The sequence below is a fragment of the Sceloporus undulatus genome, chromosome 2 (assembly GCF_019175285.1).
Source record: "Sceloporus undulatus isolate JIND9_A2432 ecotype Alabama chromosome 2, SceUnd_v1.1, whole genome shotgun sequence".
NCBI lineage: Eukaryota > Metazoa > Chordata > Lepidosauria > Squamata > Phrynosomatidae > Sceloporus > Sceloporus undulatus.
Window position 1 is genome coordinate 45,671,331 of NC_056523.1, and position 16,944 is coordinate 45,688,274.

General features: G+C 39.6%; 1 protein-coding gene across 1 annotated transcript in view; it reads left to right on the forward strand.

The window, feature by feature from the left end:
* Positions 1–16,944, forward strand: part of GRM7 (glutamate metabotropic receptor 7) — a 513,800-nt gene that overhangs the window by 324,310 nt on the left and 172,546 nt on the right. The window contains 2 exon segments of the mRNA XM_042453709.1: positions 4,442–4,642; positions 8,929–9,068. Of these exon segments, the coding sequence (XP_042309643.1) occupies positions 4,442–4,642; positions 8,929–9,068 (341 nt within the window).

The following is a 16,944-nucleotide window of genomic DNA, read 5'->3' on the forward strand; positions in this document are numbered from 1 at the left end:
CTGTAGCCTGTGTTATCGCATTGATTCACCATGGACCACTGAGTAATTAAGCCCCTAGGTGGCAGACATAAGATTCCTCAGGAGTAAAAGAGATCCATAGAAGTAAGAAATCAACTGATGAGTAAGGGCAGAAAGACTTTCAGTTTGAGGCTTGAAACTGGTTTGAGGTGGGTTTTGGAGAACTAAGAGATAAAAATGTTTATTTGAGATCTTTTTGCTTTCAGAATATCACAAGCTTTGGTCAGTCAGGTCTCCAAGTATGTACATCATATGTGTGTATATGAATGCATAATGTACATTTTAAAATACATGCAAGTACAGTATGTCTGCAGAAAGAAATAATGAAAATTCCAGTTATCTGTACTGTATTTTTGTCTTCTCTTTCTTGGCTGATGACAGCTATCTGTATTTTAGCTTTAGCTTGGTATTGTTGCTAGTTTATGAATACATTGAGTTTTATTATTACTGCTCTCTCTCACACGCAGAGACCAGGGGTAGAAATATTTGTCCACAGATGCTTCACTCCATATATTCAATGTATTAATCTGATTCTACAAAAGCTTATGCTACAAACTTCCCTTTGTGTATTAGATCTAACTGGTGGAATTCAAAGATATAGCTGTGTCTGGTTTGTTATAGATTTTTGGAGAATCCTGGTGCATCTGTCTGCATAGTAAAGGATATTTGTTTCCCACCTACGTGGTTTTCAATGTATCACCAGACGCAAAGGAAATTTCCCCTCTAATCTCATGATATACAACATTTTAGAATATGGAGATAGTCCTTATTGAAAGGTTTATGAAATTCTAAGGAATACAGTTTCTTGAGGCTGCACAGTAACTCAGCAGTAGATTACAGATGCTACATGCCAATGATCTTAGATTCAACCTGCACAATCTCTAGGAAGAGCTGGAAAATATTTCCATTTGACTCTACATTTCTGTTACAAGTTGCTGTAGATTTACAGTACAGTCCTCAATCGGCAAGTGGACCAAGAGCTGGCTGAGCCAACATTAGGCCGACTGAAGCTGAATGCAAACTGTGGTCCTTCCAGGAAAGGTGTGTCTCTGGAAGATGGATTGTGACTCTATGTTTATATTTTAGAGGTGCTTCCATTGGTTTTTATGTGTTAGAAATAATTTGGGCCAGGCCTAACATTGTGCCATCATAGCAGCTGTGTTTCTGAGCCTGGATAAGGTTTGGATTTGGACTTACCTCCCCTGCTCTGCCCCTTCTCCGCCCCCTTTTGGTTTTTCAGCCAGCTGATCTCAGGCCATGTGCTGGCTGATGTATCAGCTAGATCATCTTTGCGATCAGTCGGTACAAAGGGGGTATGCTGGCATAAGGGAAGGTCATTCTGCCTATAGCCACTTCAGACAGCACAAGTGATGTATGCCTCATCTTAAACAACTCCAGAATATCTATTTTTGTGTTAGGATTGCATTGTAAGAGTGCAAATCCTTTCTTATTTTATTCTTGCATGTGAAAATGAAAAATTCAGAAGTTTTCTATTCACTGGCTAAGATTGCAAAAGGGTTTTATTTTAGGTTTTTTGTGGGTTTTTCGGGCTATGTGGCTGTGTTCTAGAAGAGTTTCTTCCTTTCTTCTAGAACATGGCCACATAGCCCGAAAAACCCACAAAAAACCATGTATGCTGGCAATGAAAGCCTTTGGATTTATTTTTGTTTTTGCACATTTTGGCTCTTTTTCTTTTCACCACCACCCCTTCCCCAAAATATTTTTGTTTCTTTGGGTTTTTTTAAACAAAAAATTCACTTGTTCAAAAAGCTTTTTTTCCCCCTGAATGGAACCCAACTTTTTTATGTGGAAGGTGCTGGTGTGAATTCTAAAAGTGTGAAATACTTTTTGAATTGTAAAAAAGCATTTCAGTTTCAAAGATTGAATCAATAGGTTTCTTAGGCTTGGAGTCAAGCCCACAGAATAAAGGGGACTACTCCTGAGTAGACACATGTAGGTTGGTACTTTCCACTGCATTAACAATTACATCCCGGATCTTAGGCCCAGTACATACAGATGGGAAGCAGTGTGCCGGTGTTTATTCTAGAGTTCGGGAGCATGCAGCAACTGTATGCTCCCAAACCCTAGTCCATACAGATGCCACCATCATGATGGCCTCCTGTCCATATAGAGGATGCCATGATGACACCACCAACATACAGCTACAAGACATCAATAGCAGGAAGTGGTGTCATGGCGGTGCCCTTTCCTGTTTGCTGTGCCACAAAAAAGAAGTCGCTCTAGGCAGTTTCTTTTTGGCACAGTGTCAGTGCTTCAGCATGCAGCTGGTGCAGCACCGACTCGGGGCAAAGATAGACGGCACGGGCCACTCGTCTGTTGAGCCCCTTACTGAAAAGACCATTTTGAAACAACTGTAAAGTCAGTGCCTTGTAATATTATACACTCTGTAATCAATGACTATGGAATAGTTGTCAAATTATCAGAGTTCAGGTCATTTTTCACCCTATTGGATTAGTTGAGAAGAATTAATCACAGCTAGTCCCAGTGTGAATGATTTTACCGAGAAGATAACTTAATCATAAATTCCTATTTAGATAGAGCTTTGAAGCTTACAACCTTTGGAGGCTGCCTCATAGAATTATATAAAATGTGGAAGATGAAAGGCATCACTGGAGGAAATGTGTGGGGCAAAGGGTTTTAAAAGTGCATGCTTGCTCTTATCAATTATGTCAGAATTCATATCTCAGCACAAATCAGTTATTAAGCAGGTTTAGTTGCTTGGTTCAGCAAGTATAGTAAGCATTCCTGTTGGGATTTGGGACCACAACTGCAATATTTCCTTGACAGAACTTTAGCTCTTTCTTCTTAATCACTGGTGAAGTAGTGAGCAGAGATGAAAAAAAATGAGCAGAGAAAGAAAAAAGAGAACTTTTTGAAGAGACTTCATGGGTTTCTGACTGGAATTAAGGATTGAAATAACATCCACAATGGTGTTGTCCTTGCTGAGAAATGTTTTCTGCTGCTGAAAGAAGCAATACCCTGTGCAAATAAGTTATATTTGTTATTTTTACACAATCTAACGTTTTTGTGCAAAAAAAATATGTTTTGCAGAAATTAGTGTTTTTGTGCAAACAAAATTTCCCCAACAGTCCAAAGCTTTGGGGGGAAATTGTTTAAACATTTTGATTCTCATCCAGCAGGGAAAAATGTTTGAAATTTTTCATTCTCATTTGAAATAATCTATTAAATAATAACTTTCATGTTAAATACAGTGCACCCTTGCTTTACGAGGGGATCTGTTCCGCTCCCCCCCGCGTAAAGCAAATAACGCATATGCTTGAGACCATTTGACAAAATGGGGCTCGTACACATGGCACGGTGCAGCATGTCTACCACGGGCACATGTGCCATTTTATTTCTGTCATGTGGCTTTTCAGCGTAAGCTGAAAGCTGCATAAAAAGTGCCCACGTATGACACGGATGCACTGTCTTAGGTTTTCACTGACAAGTGATACTTATTATCTCCCAAGGATCATGCAGTTATTTGAGGAGGAAAACTTAAATACTTTAAAAAAATAGTAGTCTGTACCGTGAAAATGCCTGTATTGGTTTTTTATTATAGTTCATATTATTTTCCCACCTATAATTATGAGCATGTCTTTGAAGATACATGTGTTGCGGTGTTTTTTTTTTTTTCCCCTCCTTTTTGTAGCAATTCCAACAGGTAATAGTCTTTATACTACTTATGGGAATAAAGTGTGTGCCTGTTCTACAGTTATATGACAAGTACAGAAAGATTATGAATTTGGAGGCCTGTAGTTATATGGATCTTTTCATTTTGGAGAAAAGGCCAACATTTGTGAGTGGAAGCATATAAGGTGAATACTTGCAAATTTCACATAGAGTAATGCAATTACACTGGGACTAAGAGTTTTTATATCCTTTTCAATACATCAATGGTACAGAAGATGTTTGATATGTAGAAGTCTCCTGAGTCAATTCCCAGATGTTTTATTTTGGATTTTTTTTTTAAAAAAATAGCCATAGTCAGTTGCAGAACTGAGACAACTGGGCCAGCTTTTGGATCTAATTAACTTTGGAGCATTGTATTTCAGAACTAGAGATGGGCAAATTTGTCTGTCTTTCAGTCAGATATGATGAATTTTGGTAAACTTTGAAAAAGAAATTGAATTCTCACCCATCTCTATTCAGAAATAAAAATACTCTTCAAAATGCTACTTAATAGTATTCTCTATGGATTTCTTCAATATTCCTTGAAATAGGCTCCTTTTAGTGATTTTCACAGGCTGAACAACAAAAACTCTTCAAAATACTCCTCTTGTGCCATCCCTCTCTCTCCAGTACTCCTTGAAATGGACACGATACTTCTATCTGGGGAATCATTCTGTTCATCAGCATCCTTCTTGTCTGTTTGTGTCTGTCTGTTTCCTTAAATATGTAGGACAGGAGAGAATTGGAAAAGACTCCCATTATGAACAGGAGGGGAGAGTTCAGTTTGTGATTGATGCTGTTTATGCCATGGCTCATGCCCTTCACCAAATGAACAAGGATCTCTGCAATGATTACTCTGGTGTCTGCCCGGAGATGGAACATGCAGGGGGCAAGAAGCTGCTGAAATACATCCGCAACGTTAACTTCAACGGTGAGAGAATACTCATTCATCCATTCCTAAGGCATGGTTTCAGTTAATGCTCCTGAAAAATTATTTAACTGCCTTAACTGTGCTTAGCTTTGTCAAAGGGAAAGGCTTGTTTGGTTGCAGGAAACATGTAGATTGGGGCTAGTTATTCAGGTGATAGCTAACAAGGGTTATTCAGATGATAGCTAGCAAGCACAGGGGGAAAGGGCCACACCTGTGGATGTCCATGGAAATTATTCTTCCAGCAATCAGTCAGGAGCACCTCTCCATATCATTCACTTATATGTTTAATAAAGACCTGAGGAAGGGTCCAGGACAGTTCTTGAGTATACAAATCTTCACACCTTGGCCTGAGACTGCTACTCCTACTCTTATCTTGGTCATAATGCACTTGCAATTCTATTGGTTGGAGAAGAGGAGGAAAAACAATGAGAGCAAAATCTTGATGATGATATTTATTTATTTCATACCTGCCTCTTGATTAAGGCAGGAAATAACAATAGACCAATAAGCATGCATCAGTTATGAACACAGCATCAGTTAAAACATACATCGATTTAAAACAAACAAGACACACACATATTAAAACAATCTATGGCGCGTTATAGACTGCCCCTTTCCCCAATGAATCAGGGCCTCAGCTGCCACAACGGCAGCCCTGAGGCCCTGATCTGCTGCTTTTCCAGGCTGTGGGAAGTGTCAAAAGGCTGCTTCTCACGGCCTGGAAAGGGGTGTCCTTGGGGCTTCAAGCCCTAAGTACACCCCAACAGCGGCAGGGAAAAGAGAAAGGGGCCACTCAGCCCCTTTCTCTTTTGTGTCACTGGTGCAGCCGTGTAAAGGCTACGCCAGTGACACAAATGAAGAAAGGAGCTCTGTTTCGGAGCTCCTTCTTGCGGCATGGAAAGGGCGCCAGGACGTCACGTCTGCACCACCCCGTTTGGAGGCAGCACAGTTGTGACGTCCTAATGGCGGCACCCATGTAGAATGGGCACCACCATTTTGTACATACTGTTTAGGTACTAGGGTTGGGGGCGTCTGAAAGAGACGCCCCCGGGCAACCCTAATACGTACACAGTACTTACTAAAAGGCCCTTCTGGAGAGGGCCTATGTTTAAAAGTCATAGTTTAAATTCATTTTAACGTCATCTGGATAGGACCACCAGAAGTCTTCAATACTGTTTTAAATTTGGACAACATATTCAGCTGTTGGATCTCTTCTGGTAGGTTGTGTTGAACAGTGTAAACACAGATAGGCAAAGCACACGGTCGGTATAAGGTGGAAGTGCACTCTGGCCATGATTGAGCTGGTACTATGGCAACTGCCTGACCCACTGCTGAAGTGAGCTGCTGCCTGCAGTCCCAAGCTGCTGGCCAGGAGTCAGTTTTTGAGTTGGCATTGGATTGCTTCTGGCAGTGTGGGAGCAGCTTCTAGCCATGTGAGGGGGCATGTGTCATTTGAACACCACACCCCTAAAGTGGCTAGAAGCCACTTTATTTGGCCCATGTGTTTCAGGACTTAGTCATTGGCCTTTGAGTTATCTCATAAAGCCACACAGGCATCTGACTGGGCAGCTCCTGCTCAGCCAGGTGTATTTGTGCTTATGCTATTTGCTTATGTCCTGTGACACTCATCTGATGCGTCACATTCCTCCCTTACTATCTCTCATGGAAGACCACTTATTTTACCACAAATCTCTCTTCTTCCTCCTTTCTTTCTCACAACCCCCATGTCTGCCCAATGGGCATTTAAGTTTTTATAAGATCAGTGGCCATGGGACTATGAATCCCATTCCTGGTTGAAGTTAAGAGGTTTAAAAATTCAGATGTGGGAGAAACAACAGAGTCATCTATTCATATAAAGAATATTTCAAATTTTGTTGCTCTTCAAATGAAACATATGTACTGTTCTTTAAAACACCTTATCTGATGTTATCTGTGGAGAATGAACATACCTAATTCATCATAAAGAACTCTCTGTTTCACTTTGTGGGTTTTTTGGCAAACTAAGATACAGATGCCTTGTAAAATGTCAGAATTTCTACCTCGTTTAGCTATTGCTCAGGATGTTTCAGCCATCACCTTGTGCAAAGAAATGAAACTTTTGACCATCCACATATTTTGGGATGGCAACTTTCATCATTTCTCGCCACTGGCTATGTTGGCTAGAGCTGATGAGAGCTGCAGACCAGCAACTTCTGGTGGGGCTGCCTATTCCCTGTCTGTAATCTACTGATTGGTGTCATATGGCCTGCCCTAGATGATGATACTGTGCTGTTTCTATTCTACCACCGCAAGGGTATAGAGCTTTGAGACAGAGGGAAAGGGGGTCATAGGAATGTCTCACACTAGCCAATTTTATCTCAGCAACACTGATTTTGAAGGTATGAATTCAGTATAATAGTGGGTGTGGCATTTGGTCGTAGATGCACCTAGACACCTGCAGATTAGCAGGACTAAACATATCTTGCAATCTTCAAGCTACTGTTGCAAACAGGGTAATAGATACATAAAGTGACCTCAACAATGTGTTTGTAAAATATATTAAATCATAAATAAATCTTAATGATCTTTTATAAAAGGAGCTGCAGTGGACCAGCAATCCATGACTTTTTAAACAATGGTTGAGATTATAAGATGATCTAAGATGAACTGACTGTACTTTATAGAAGGCTGCATGGTGACTTAGTTGTGTGATTGCCCCATCAAGCATCCATTGCTATTCCCTTAATCACTTATTCACCAGAATGCTATGTGGGTGATCACAAAATTGCTTCCAATGAAAATTGCTTCTCTATTGGAAGAGAAAAGAAGTTCACTTCCTTGGAAGCCGCTTAATACTTTGGATCATATTTTCATCCCAAAAGCATTTTGACAAAATCCATGGATAAAGACTTCTGAACAAAATGTAGCAGTTACAGGACAAGAACAAAGATCTTTGGGTAACATGGGTCAAGCTACCAATTTCTAGATAAAATAAGCATAGTTTAAACAAGCAGTAACAGGAAGTGTTACATATTGTGCCTGTACTCCTCCATATTTGTAACTCTGTCCCATTAGGATGGCACAGCTCTATATAGAGTAGGGTGGATAAGCAGATAGTTCTGTATTTCTGTCTATGCAACAATAAATAAACTATCATAATTTTTGCCTTTCATTGTTTAATATGCATGCATTTGATGCAGAGACACTGGAATCCTAGAGTCTAATGTGAAGTAGATAACTTTGGAAGGTGCAGAGACCAGTTTTCAGCCCCAAGATCCTCTGTGAGCTATACGCACTGCCACCAAATGAATAAACCCACAAAATTAGTCAGAAAGCCTATATTTAGTTTGTATATTTGGATTTTTTATACAGTGGGTCCTTGGTATCTGCTGAGGTTTGGTTCCAGGACCCCCCTTGGATAACAAAATCCATGGATGCTCAAGTCCCATTAAAGATAATGACATAGTAAAATGGTATTCCTTATATAGAATGGAAAATCAAGGTTTGCTATTTGGAATATATACTCTTTTATTTTTGAATATTTTCAAGCTGTGGATGCTTGAATCTGTGGATAAAAATTCCATGGATAAGGAGGGTTGACTGTATATATATTCAGCACTTCAGGGGTAGGAGACTATAACCTACAAGGTGAATCAGCACTCCTAAAAGCTTCTATGAATGGCAATTCACCCTTTTTGCTAGGATGGTGCTGGGTAATTTGGGGGCCCTGCAATTGATAATTGACATTACTACACATTACTCACCACCCATCTAAAGGAAGACAAATACAAGTGTTGACTGAGAACAGCTTTCTAAGCATATTGCTTTCTGGAGTAAGAAAATATTCTGGAAGAGGAAGCTGTTTTTGAATATTTGTCTCCTGTCAAGATTTACTGGTCTGAGTTCGAAGCAGATGGAGAGTTTTCTGTGGAGAAAAACAATAATTTAGAAGTTTCATTTGCAGCACTGATAATCTCTGAAGAATCTTGTTATGTGGTAGAATGGTGCTATCCCATATATTATGTTTTTGCACGACTTAGAATGGAGACAAGACTGCTAATAGGCTTCTATTTTTAATTTCTTTTTCACCCAGCATGCAGTGGTGGAGGTCATGGCAATTAATCAAAAAATGACAGAGGAGAAGGCTGTTGTTAGGTGCCCATTTAAAATGGGATGATGATAGAGGTTTGCTCTCTGAATTGTAATTCCAGCCTAGTAGCTCTTCAACCACCGACGAGTGAAAAAAACAAATCTTAAAAAGTATTGGCCTTTCCTCCTCTTTTCTTCTGCTCCACTTCCTTCCTCAGGCAGTGCTGGAACTCCAGTGATGTTTAATAAGAATGGCGATGCACCAGGACGTTATGACATCTTTCAGTACCAAACAACAAATAGCACCACCCCAGGCTACCGTTTGATTGGCCAGTGGACAGATGATCTTCAGCTCAATGTAAGTCAAACCCCCCCCCCCATACACATGAACACTTGAGCCTGTTCTGTTAAGTAGCATAATATTTACTGCTGAAAAGCTATTGATCCTCTTATTTTTTGTAACATTCTCTCTTGAAAGGCTGCAAACAATCTTAATTATATCATCTGTCATACCACATATTACCATTGTCATCTTAGAACTTGGATACAATTAAATATAGATGGGTCTTCCAAATACTATGGCTAGCTGATCCTTGAGACTTAATCTCTGATAACTTGCTGCAGAATCCAAAGTTTCCTGTGTCAGCTTGAATACTAACCCATTTGTTATAGCACAACATGTGGACTAAATATTGTGACATAAAAAAGTGAAATAATGAAGTGAGATAAAGTCTAAAAATATGCTCTCACAATACTCACTTTCAAGAAGATGAAGGAAGGGTCCTTTAATTCTAGCTATACCACCACGACTGCTATAGTTAGTTATAGGCTACTTGTGTAGTTTGTCTTCCAGATTTGACTTTTGTAGGGTCTGCTATTTGAACAGCTTGTCAATGTGTTGGGGAGATGAACAATATAGACAGAAGTCTTTCTTAGGAATGTGCAAGTCAGCAAAATTCCAGCTTCTACTTCATCATTTGTTACAACTTGGGTGAAAATTGGATTCTCTAGGTTCCATTTTTTCAGCATGAATATTTAATAGGTATTTATTCTACACAATTTTTATTGTTGTGACATGAATTGGATCACAAGTGTGTAAATGTTTGGATGTCTATTTTCACATTTTATACAGATCTGTGTATGAACAAAGTCAGAAAAATTAGGAAAAGTCTCTTGCAAAATGAACAAAAAGGAATTTCCCCCTGTTTATATCCACTATACACAGGTAACTTTGTAGCTACAGACTGAATGGGGGGAAATGCAGTCACTGACAATCATGCTGGTAAATATAATGTAAAAGTCACTTTGATATTTACATTCTGTTAGACCAGCATTACTCAACATTTGGTTCTCCAGATTTTCTGGACTTCAGATCCCAACTATCATAGCCAATGTTCAGAAATTCTGGGAACCAAAGTCTCAAATATCTGGGACTGATTTACCTTTCACTGTTTCTTTCTGTAAACTACCATGCAAATGATGCATCGTCCAAGGGAATCTTTGCATTCAGACAACATGCTTTAAGTACATTTGATTTATTACTGAGTCAACTGAAAATATATCTACATTGTTGAAAATCAAAAGGACAGAGTGGGTTTGTCCTAGTTATTTTCAACTTATTATGATTCATGCAGGAACAGTACATTTCAAGTGACCCCCAGGAATTCCCAAGACAAAGGAGGTTGTCAGAGGAACCACACAGATAGTGTTAGGCTTTAGCACATGTAATCAAAAATGTCAAGCATGGAGACAGGGTGGGTCATATCATATTTTAGATATAGCTAGCTGACAATAAATGTTGCCTGGAATCTGCTCTGAATATCTGAATATCATTGAGCTGATACAGAGAAGTTATTTGGATATAGGGACCATTCACACTACATAATTATACTACATCCTATGAAATGAAGAAAAGAAGAAAGAAAATGAGAATAGATGGTGTCAAAAAAGAACTTATGGCCAATGGATATTTCTAGCCCAGAACTAACTTGGTTCTCTTCTGGAAATATTTCTCACCCCAACCCCTATTGGCTATTCAAAAATGGGGAGAGTGAAGGTGGAACACTTTCTGCTACACTACCATTTGTGGAACAAAAGTGCCTGTACACAATTTTTATCACAGTAAACTCAAGATGCAATCCCCATGCGCCTTTACGAGGAATAAGCCCTGAGAGTACAGTGGGCTTCACTTGTTCATCAGTTTCAAAGACTAGCCTGTAAATTTCTTTATGATTAATATGGAATTAAATTCTGTACTCCCTTGGATTTATATTTTGATTCTATGAACAAAAAAGCCTGGTTGTACTTGGAAATCGTAAGTGTCTTATCTGGAAATATTGACAAGCATTCCATACACATCCTTCTCAGGTGAAATGTTATTTCTCTAGAAAATTTTTGAAGAGAACCTCCCCATTCCTGCTCCTTGTTACACAAGAGAAAATGGCTCCTCCCTAATACACAATGATTCAGTACTACTTTCAGTTTCCTGGTTACTCTGTGTAGTAAATGTAAGTCTGTTTGCATCAGATTGTCTCCGTGTTTAAACCTAGATTGTAGAATGAAAAACCTGTCCAGCTGTTCAGCCATTCATGGAATTTATAATGTTTCACATACAAGCAACATTGTTCAAATATCGTATCAAATTTGGCTAAACAACAACAAAATATTTTTTTGAAATCTGATCTGAATCTCCCTGAACTGGTATTGAGAAGACAAATGGATATTATATAAGTTAATTCAAAAAAAGAAAATGAGAACAGCAGGTGTTAGGGTGTATGTAGGGCAGTCACCCTTTGGTGTTAATATTATCCTTGTTCAATTCACTGTGACTGCTGTAGAATATTGTCTTTGAGGAGGAAGAGTTGTGCAGAATTAGTCTACCAATATATTGCCTTAGCTGTCAGATTGAAATTCAAGGCAGAGCATTGTGTCAAGATGCACCAGTTTCTTAATATAGAACCACACAGATTGTGAAATGACTCTTCTGTACTGATTTCTATCCCAGCAGGAATTCAGTTGAGATGAGGATACAGAGCAAGTGAATGTGTGGGTGAGAATGTTTTTACATGTGCAAGTGAATGGAAATCAGCAATCCCAATATTATTGAAAATAATAACACATTAAAAATATTAGTGAATGTTTATAGATGAAAATGCTAGGGATTTCTCACTGAAAGAGTAGATTTATTGTTGAAGGCACACAACAATAATAATCTGAATGAGTTTTTGAAGGAAAGTAAAAGGTACCTCCCTTATTTAATATGAATGGTACACATGCACATGCACACACACATAATGTATGTATGACCCTCAGAAACATTAATTTGACTGTTTCCAGTAAAAAATTAAAACAAAAAATGCAAATGAAAATCATAAACTATACCATGATACATTTTTACACTGCATTTAGAACACTTTGCTCTCATTCCACGTTGTGGGTAATATGACCCTAACTCTATTGCTGTCATGGCCACCACAAGGAAAGGCTCGATCTCTTGCATAGGATTAAGCCTTATAATTCTATCTGAGCTTTTACATTTCTCCAGTTGTGTTGTGATCATCAGCACTCCCATCATAAAGAAGTGCATTTTAGGGATCAAGATTATATCTGCAAAAGGTGATATCTGGTATAGGTATATTGATCTATCTCTTCAGTGTATTCTCAGGGATACCTAGGAAGGTAACATATCAACTTGGATAATGGAGAGCTATTCCAGATTTAATTCCTTGTAAGAATTTTAAGCACACCCAATGGTTAATTACAAAGCAGTAGCATCACTTACCTAACTTGTGTCTATATTTTTGTGTCTATATTTTTCTACCATATGTCAATCATCTACTTATTTACCTCCTCCCTTCTTAGCCTAATGTATGCATCCACTGGGGGACAAAACAGAGGTAAAACAGAATAAGCAGCTACAGTTCCCCCCCTCCACTTTGCTAACTATGGGGCAAAACAGATGGGCCATTTGTAGCGGCTTCTCAGAAGCTTGGGGGTGTGTCTTTTAGACAACGCACACTCCCAAGCCAGCAGTAAGCCACTGTGAAGCTGTCTGCCTGACCACAAGGTGGGTAGCTTTGCAAAGCTCTGGCAGCACAGTGTTTATATGCCACACACCACAGGGGTTCTGGAAAACCATGGTGAAAGCGGAAAAGCTGGCTCTTTGCCCTCTCAAAAAGGAGTGGCTTTCTGCCACATTCCGCTGCTTTTTGAGCTGGAAAAAATCCTGATCAGGGTCACAGCATGTGGTTGCCATAGCCCTAATCCAGCAATCAAAGGTACGGCCTCAAGCCGCCCATTTAAGACCATCTGTTTTGGCCCTATGTAATGGGGACAGGAAAGATTTGGAGCAGAATCATAGTGTGGACAGCAGGTTAGCTTTAATTAAGCTTCATATTCATATTGAAAAATACTCATCCATTAAAGCAATGGTCACTGTTTTTCAATATAAAATGTAGGTGAAGTTGTGCCCAATCCATATTGGGACCATGGTGGAGGGGAGAGTTAAAAATCTGGATTGCCTCCCCCTTTTCCTGAGGCTTTGCAATCATTCTAGAATAACACAGGGAAAAATGCCCTGGCTGTCTCTTTAAAGTACTTTAAAGTGGGTTATTGCCTACAAACGCCTTTCCTGATTAAGCTATTAGTGTTAGTACTGTTAGGCAACAATCAAATCTTCATTGAGCTTGCCTTACAGGATATGTTAGGGTTATCTAGAAATTACTTTGGGGATGGAATAATAGATTAAAGGATTAACCAAAATACAGTGAATCTGATAACTGAATAAATAATAGAGGATATCATCCCTAATGATATTAGTCATAGTACAGCAAATGAAGGTAACAATTTAGCTTGAATACTTAACACAAGAACATTGCTTATAATTGAGGAAACCTTTCTGTAGACAGTCAAGCAGGCCTTGCCAGAATTAAGAGATTGTTTTGCTTCCAGAACAGAAATTGGATGATTTGACATAAATACTGTCACTGATACATGCCACTGAAACATCCCCAAATCTGCTCCAAACCCACATTTCTGTCCTGCTCAGCCCGCCTGCTGTATGGCAAGTTTTGAGGTTCTGTGAGGGGGAGAAAACAAAACTCTTAGAAGAATCCCTGTGTTAATGTAAGCTTCTGAATCATGTAGATATATGGAAACTTAATGATTCAAAAGACTCTCCTCTGTGGCTGCTCCTACACAGTAGAACTTCCTTCCTGTGGAGGCTATGTTGGTTTCTTGCTTGTTCTCCTTTCTTGTTATAGCCAATAAAAGCCATATGCCGCTCAGAGCCAGACTATCTATAAAATTGTATCTTCCTATACCTTTCAGCATTTCACAGATGAAAACTGAGACACGTGTGGCCAAAATTCAGAGTGTAGTCAAGATGGCAAAAGTCATTAATAAAGAAGAGGAGATAAGTCACAATAGGCTGTAGCAGTTTGCTCTTGTCTGAGTCTCTGGTGAAGAAAGGGATTCTGACCTTTCCTGTCTATACCTTCCTACTAAATTGTGTATAAACTACTTTTGCGCTTTCAACTTAGTTTGCAGTAACTAAGCTGAGGTCAAAGGAAGAAAGTTTGAGGAAGAGAGAAAAACTGGGACAGTTTAAAAGAAACTGAAAAATTGGAGGACAAATGATTAATTGAGTCTGTCCCTGCCAAATTGAGAAGGTTGGAGGATATAATGAATTTGCCCAAACTCTAAGATCTTTAGTGGAGGCATTTGCTATCTTACTCATGGAATAAAGAGAACAGACACAAAAGTATGGGTTAAAACAGGGCCATTTATTGTCCTATTTATTAAGTTCTTAACAGAACTGTAACTTGTATCATAAGCAAAACAAATGTGGGAGACAAGGAAAGCTGCGTACCTGTGTCTTACCTCAGACTAGCTCTGCAGCTTATAAAGGATGATAACACCTGGGCCCTCAACAACAGTCCATAAGTTGGGTTGCCGTTGGACAGCCTGCATCAGGAAGTCCAGGAAGAAGTCCCCCTTCACAATCTGCAAAGATTAAAGTCAGGGTATGTCTTCAAACCAGACCCAACGTCCATTTCTTTCACCCACCCAGCAGGTCGCAAGGCCCGTAGGGATGTTTCGAGAAATTTTCCTAACACTCAGTAGGGTATCCAAGGTGCTTGCCAAAATCAAATTCCAAGAATTTATGCAAAATATTATTAAATGAATCCAATTAGAAATAAACATATTTTAAGCCAGGTCAATATTATGACACCACCCGAGCCAATTTCCCATGTGCCACTGGTAACAGGATGGTAGGCGAAAAACCCATGGAAAAGGGAAAAAATTCCTACCCGGCCCTTAAGTGGCCAAGCGGCCTTCATACTGTTCCAGGGTGGTGGGTGGGTTGCAAAATTAATTCAGAATGAGGCTGTCTGGGGGTGATGTGACAATCCATCATAGGCCACGCCCCCAGAAGTCCAAATGCCATGGCAACACTGCCATGGCATGATTTAAACTCTGGTCTCTCACCAATGAGAGGCCAGCCAACAGCCAATCACAGCTCTACAACCTCTGGTGTGGAGGGAGTGGGATTGCCATTATGTCAGTCCCACCACCTTCATAAGCATGTTGGGGGAGAATTCAGTTATAGTGGGAGAAGGCAAATAGTGCAGGGATCCAGCTGTGGGAGAGAGAAAACTTTACACAGGCAGCTAGGAAGGAGAACCCATAGTTTTCATTGTCTGTACACTAATGCACAGAGCATGGGAAATAAGGAAGATGAACTTGAACTCCTAGCCCAACAAAGTAAATACGATATAATAGGCATCACTGAAACCTGGTGGGATGAGACTCATGATCTGAATGTAGTAATAGAGAGGTATAATCTTTTTAAGAGAAATAGGCCAAATAGGAAAGCAGGAGGATTAGCTTTATGTGTCAGGGATGTCTACATCTGTGAAGAGATCCAGGATTTAAATCCTGGAAGCCAGATCGAAAGCATCTGGATAAAAATTAAAGGGGAGGGAAACAACAGGGATGTTACTTTGGGAGTCTACTACAGACCCCTCCCCCCCCAGTCAGATGGAGGAATTGGATGGTGCCTTTCTAGAACAGATGACTACACACTCAGAAAGGAGAGATGTAGTAGTGATGGGTGGTTTCAATTATCCTGATATTTGTTGGAAATTAAACTCAGCCAAAACATTAAGGCCTAGCAAATTCCTGACTTGCCTGGAAGACAATTTCATTGTCCAAACAGTGGAAGAGGCAACAAGGGGATCAGCCATTTTAGATCTGATCGTAACCAACAGGGATGACCTGGTTAATGAGGTGCAAGTGGTGAGATCCTTAGGTGTTCTCTTGGAGATAGTTTATTCTCTAAGAGCTCACATCAATTTTCTGCTGAATGTGGTGAAGTCTCCTTCTTTGGAGGTTTTGAAACAGAGGCTGGATGGCCATCTGTCAGGGATGCTTTGATTGTGATTTCCTGCATGGCAGGGGGTTGGACTGGATGGCCCTTGTGGTCTCTTCTAACTCTATGATTCTATGATTTTATGAATTCAGGAATGGGCATTCTCCAGGGCTGCTCGCAGTCTTTCCTACTTGGCAGCTCTCTCCTTGTGCTCCTTTTGTTCTCAAGTGAAGACCTTTGCATGCCAGCAGGTGTTTGGGAACTGATTGTTTTTATATAATGGATTTTCTGTTTTAATGCTCTACTGTTATTAATCTATCCTTTTAAATTAATGTTTTATGCAACCTTCATTCTATAGACCGTTTAATATTACAGTGAGTTCTTGGCATCCTTTGAAGTGTGGTTCCAGGACTCCTGTGGATATCAAAATCCATGGATGCTCAACTCCCATTAAAGATAGCAGAGTAGTAAAATGATGCCCCTTTTATAAAATGGCAAAATCAAGGTTTACTTTTTGGAATTTATATGTTTTGGAATATTTTCAAGCTATAAATGGTTGAATCCATGGATGAAGAATCTGTGGATACAGAGGGCTTACTGAATTTTATTTTTGCCTATAACTAGTTTTATTTTTAGTTGAGGGGTTAGGTTGGGATATAAGAGTGGTTCATTTCCTATGTGCAACAGGTTGTTGTAATTGTTGTGTGCCTTCAAGTCATTTCCAACTTATGACAACCCTAAGACAAACCTATCATAGGGTTTTCTAGAGCTGATTGTGTGTGACGCACCCAAGATCATCTAGTGGGTTTCCATGGTCAAGGGGAGAACCCTGATCTCTACAGTCATAGTCAAATGCTCAAAC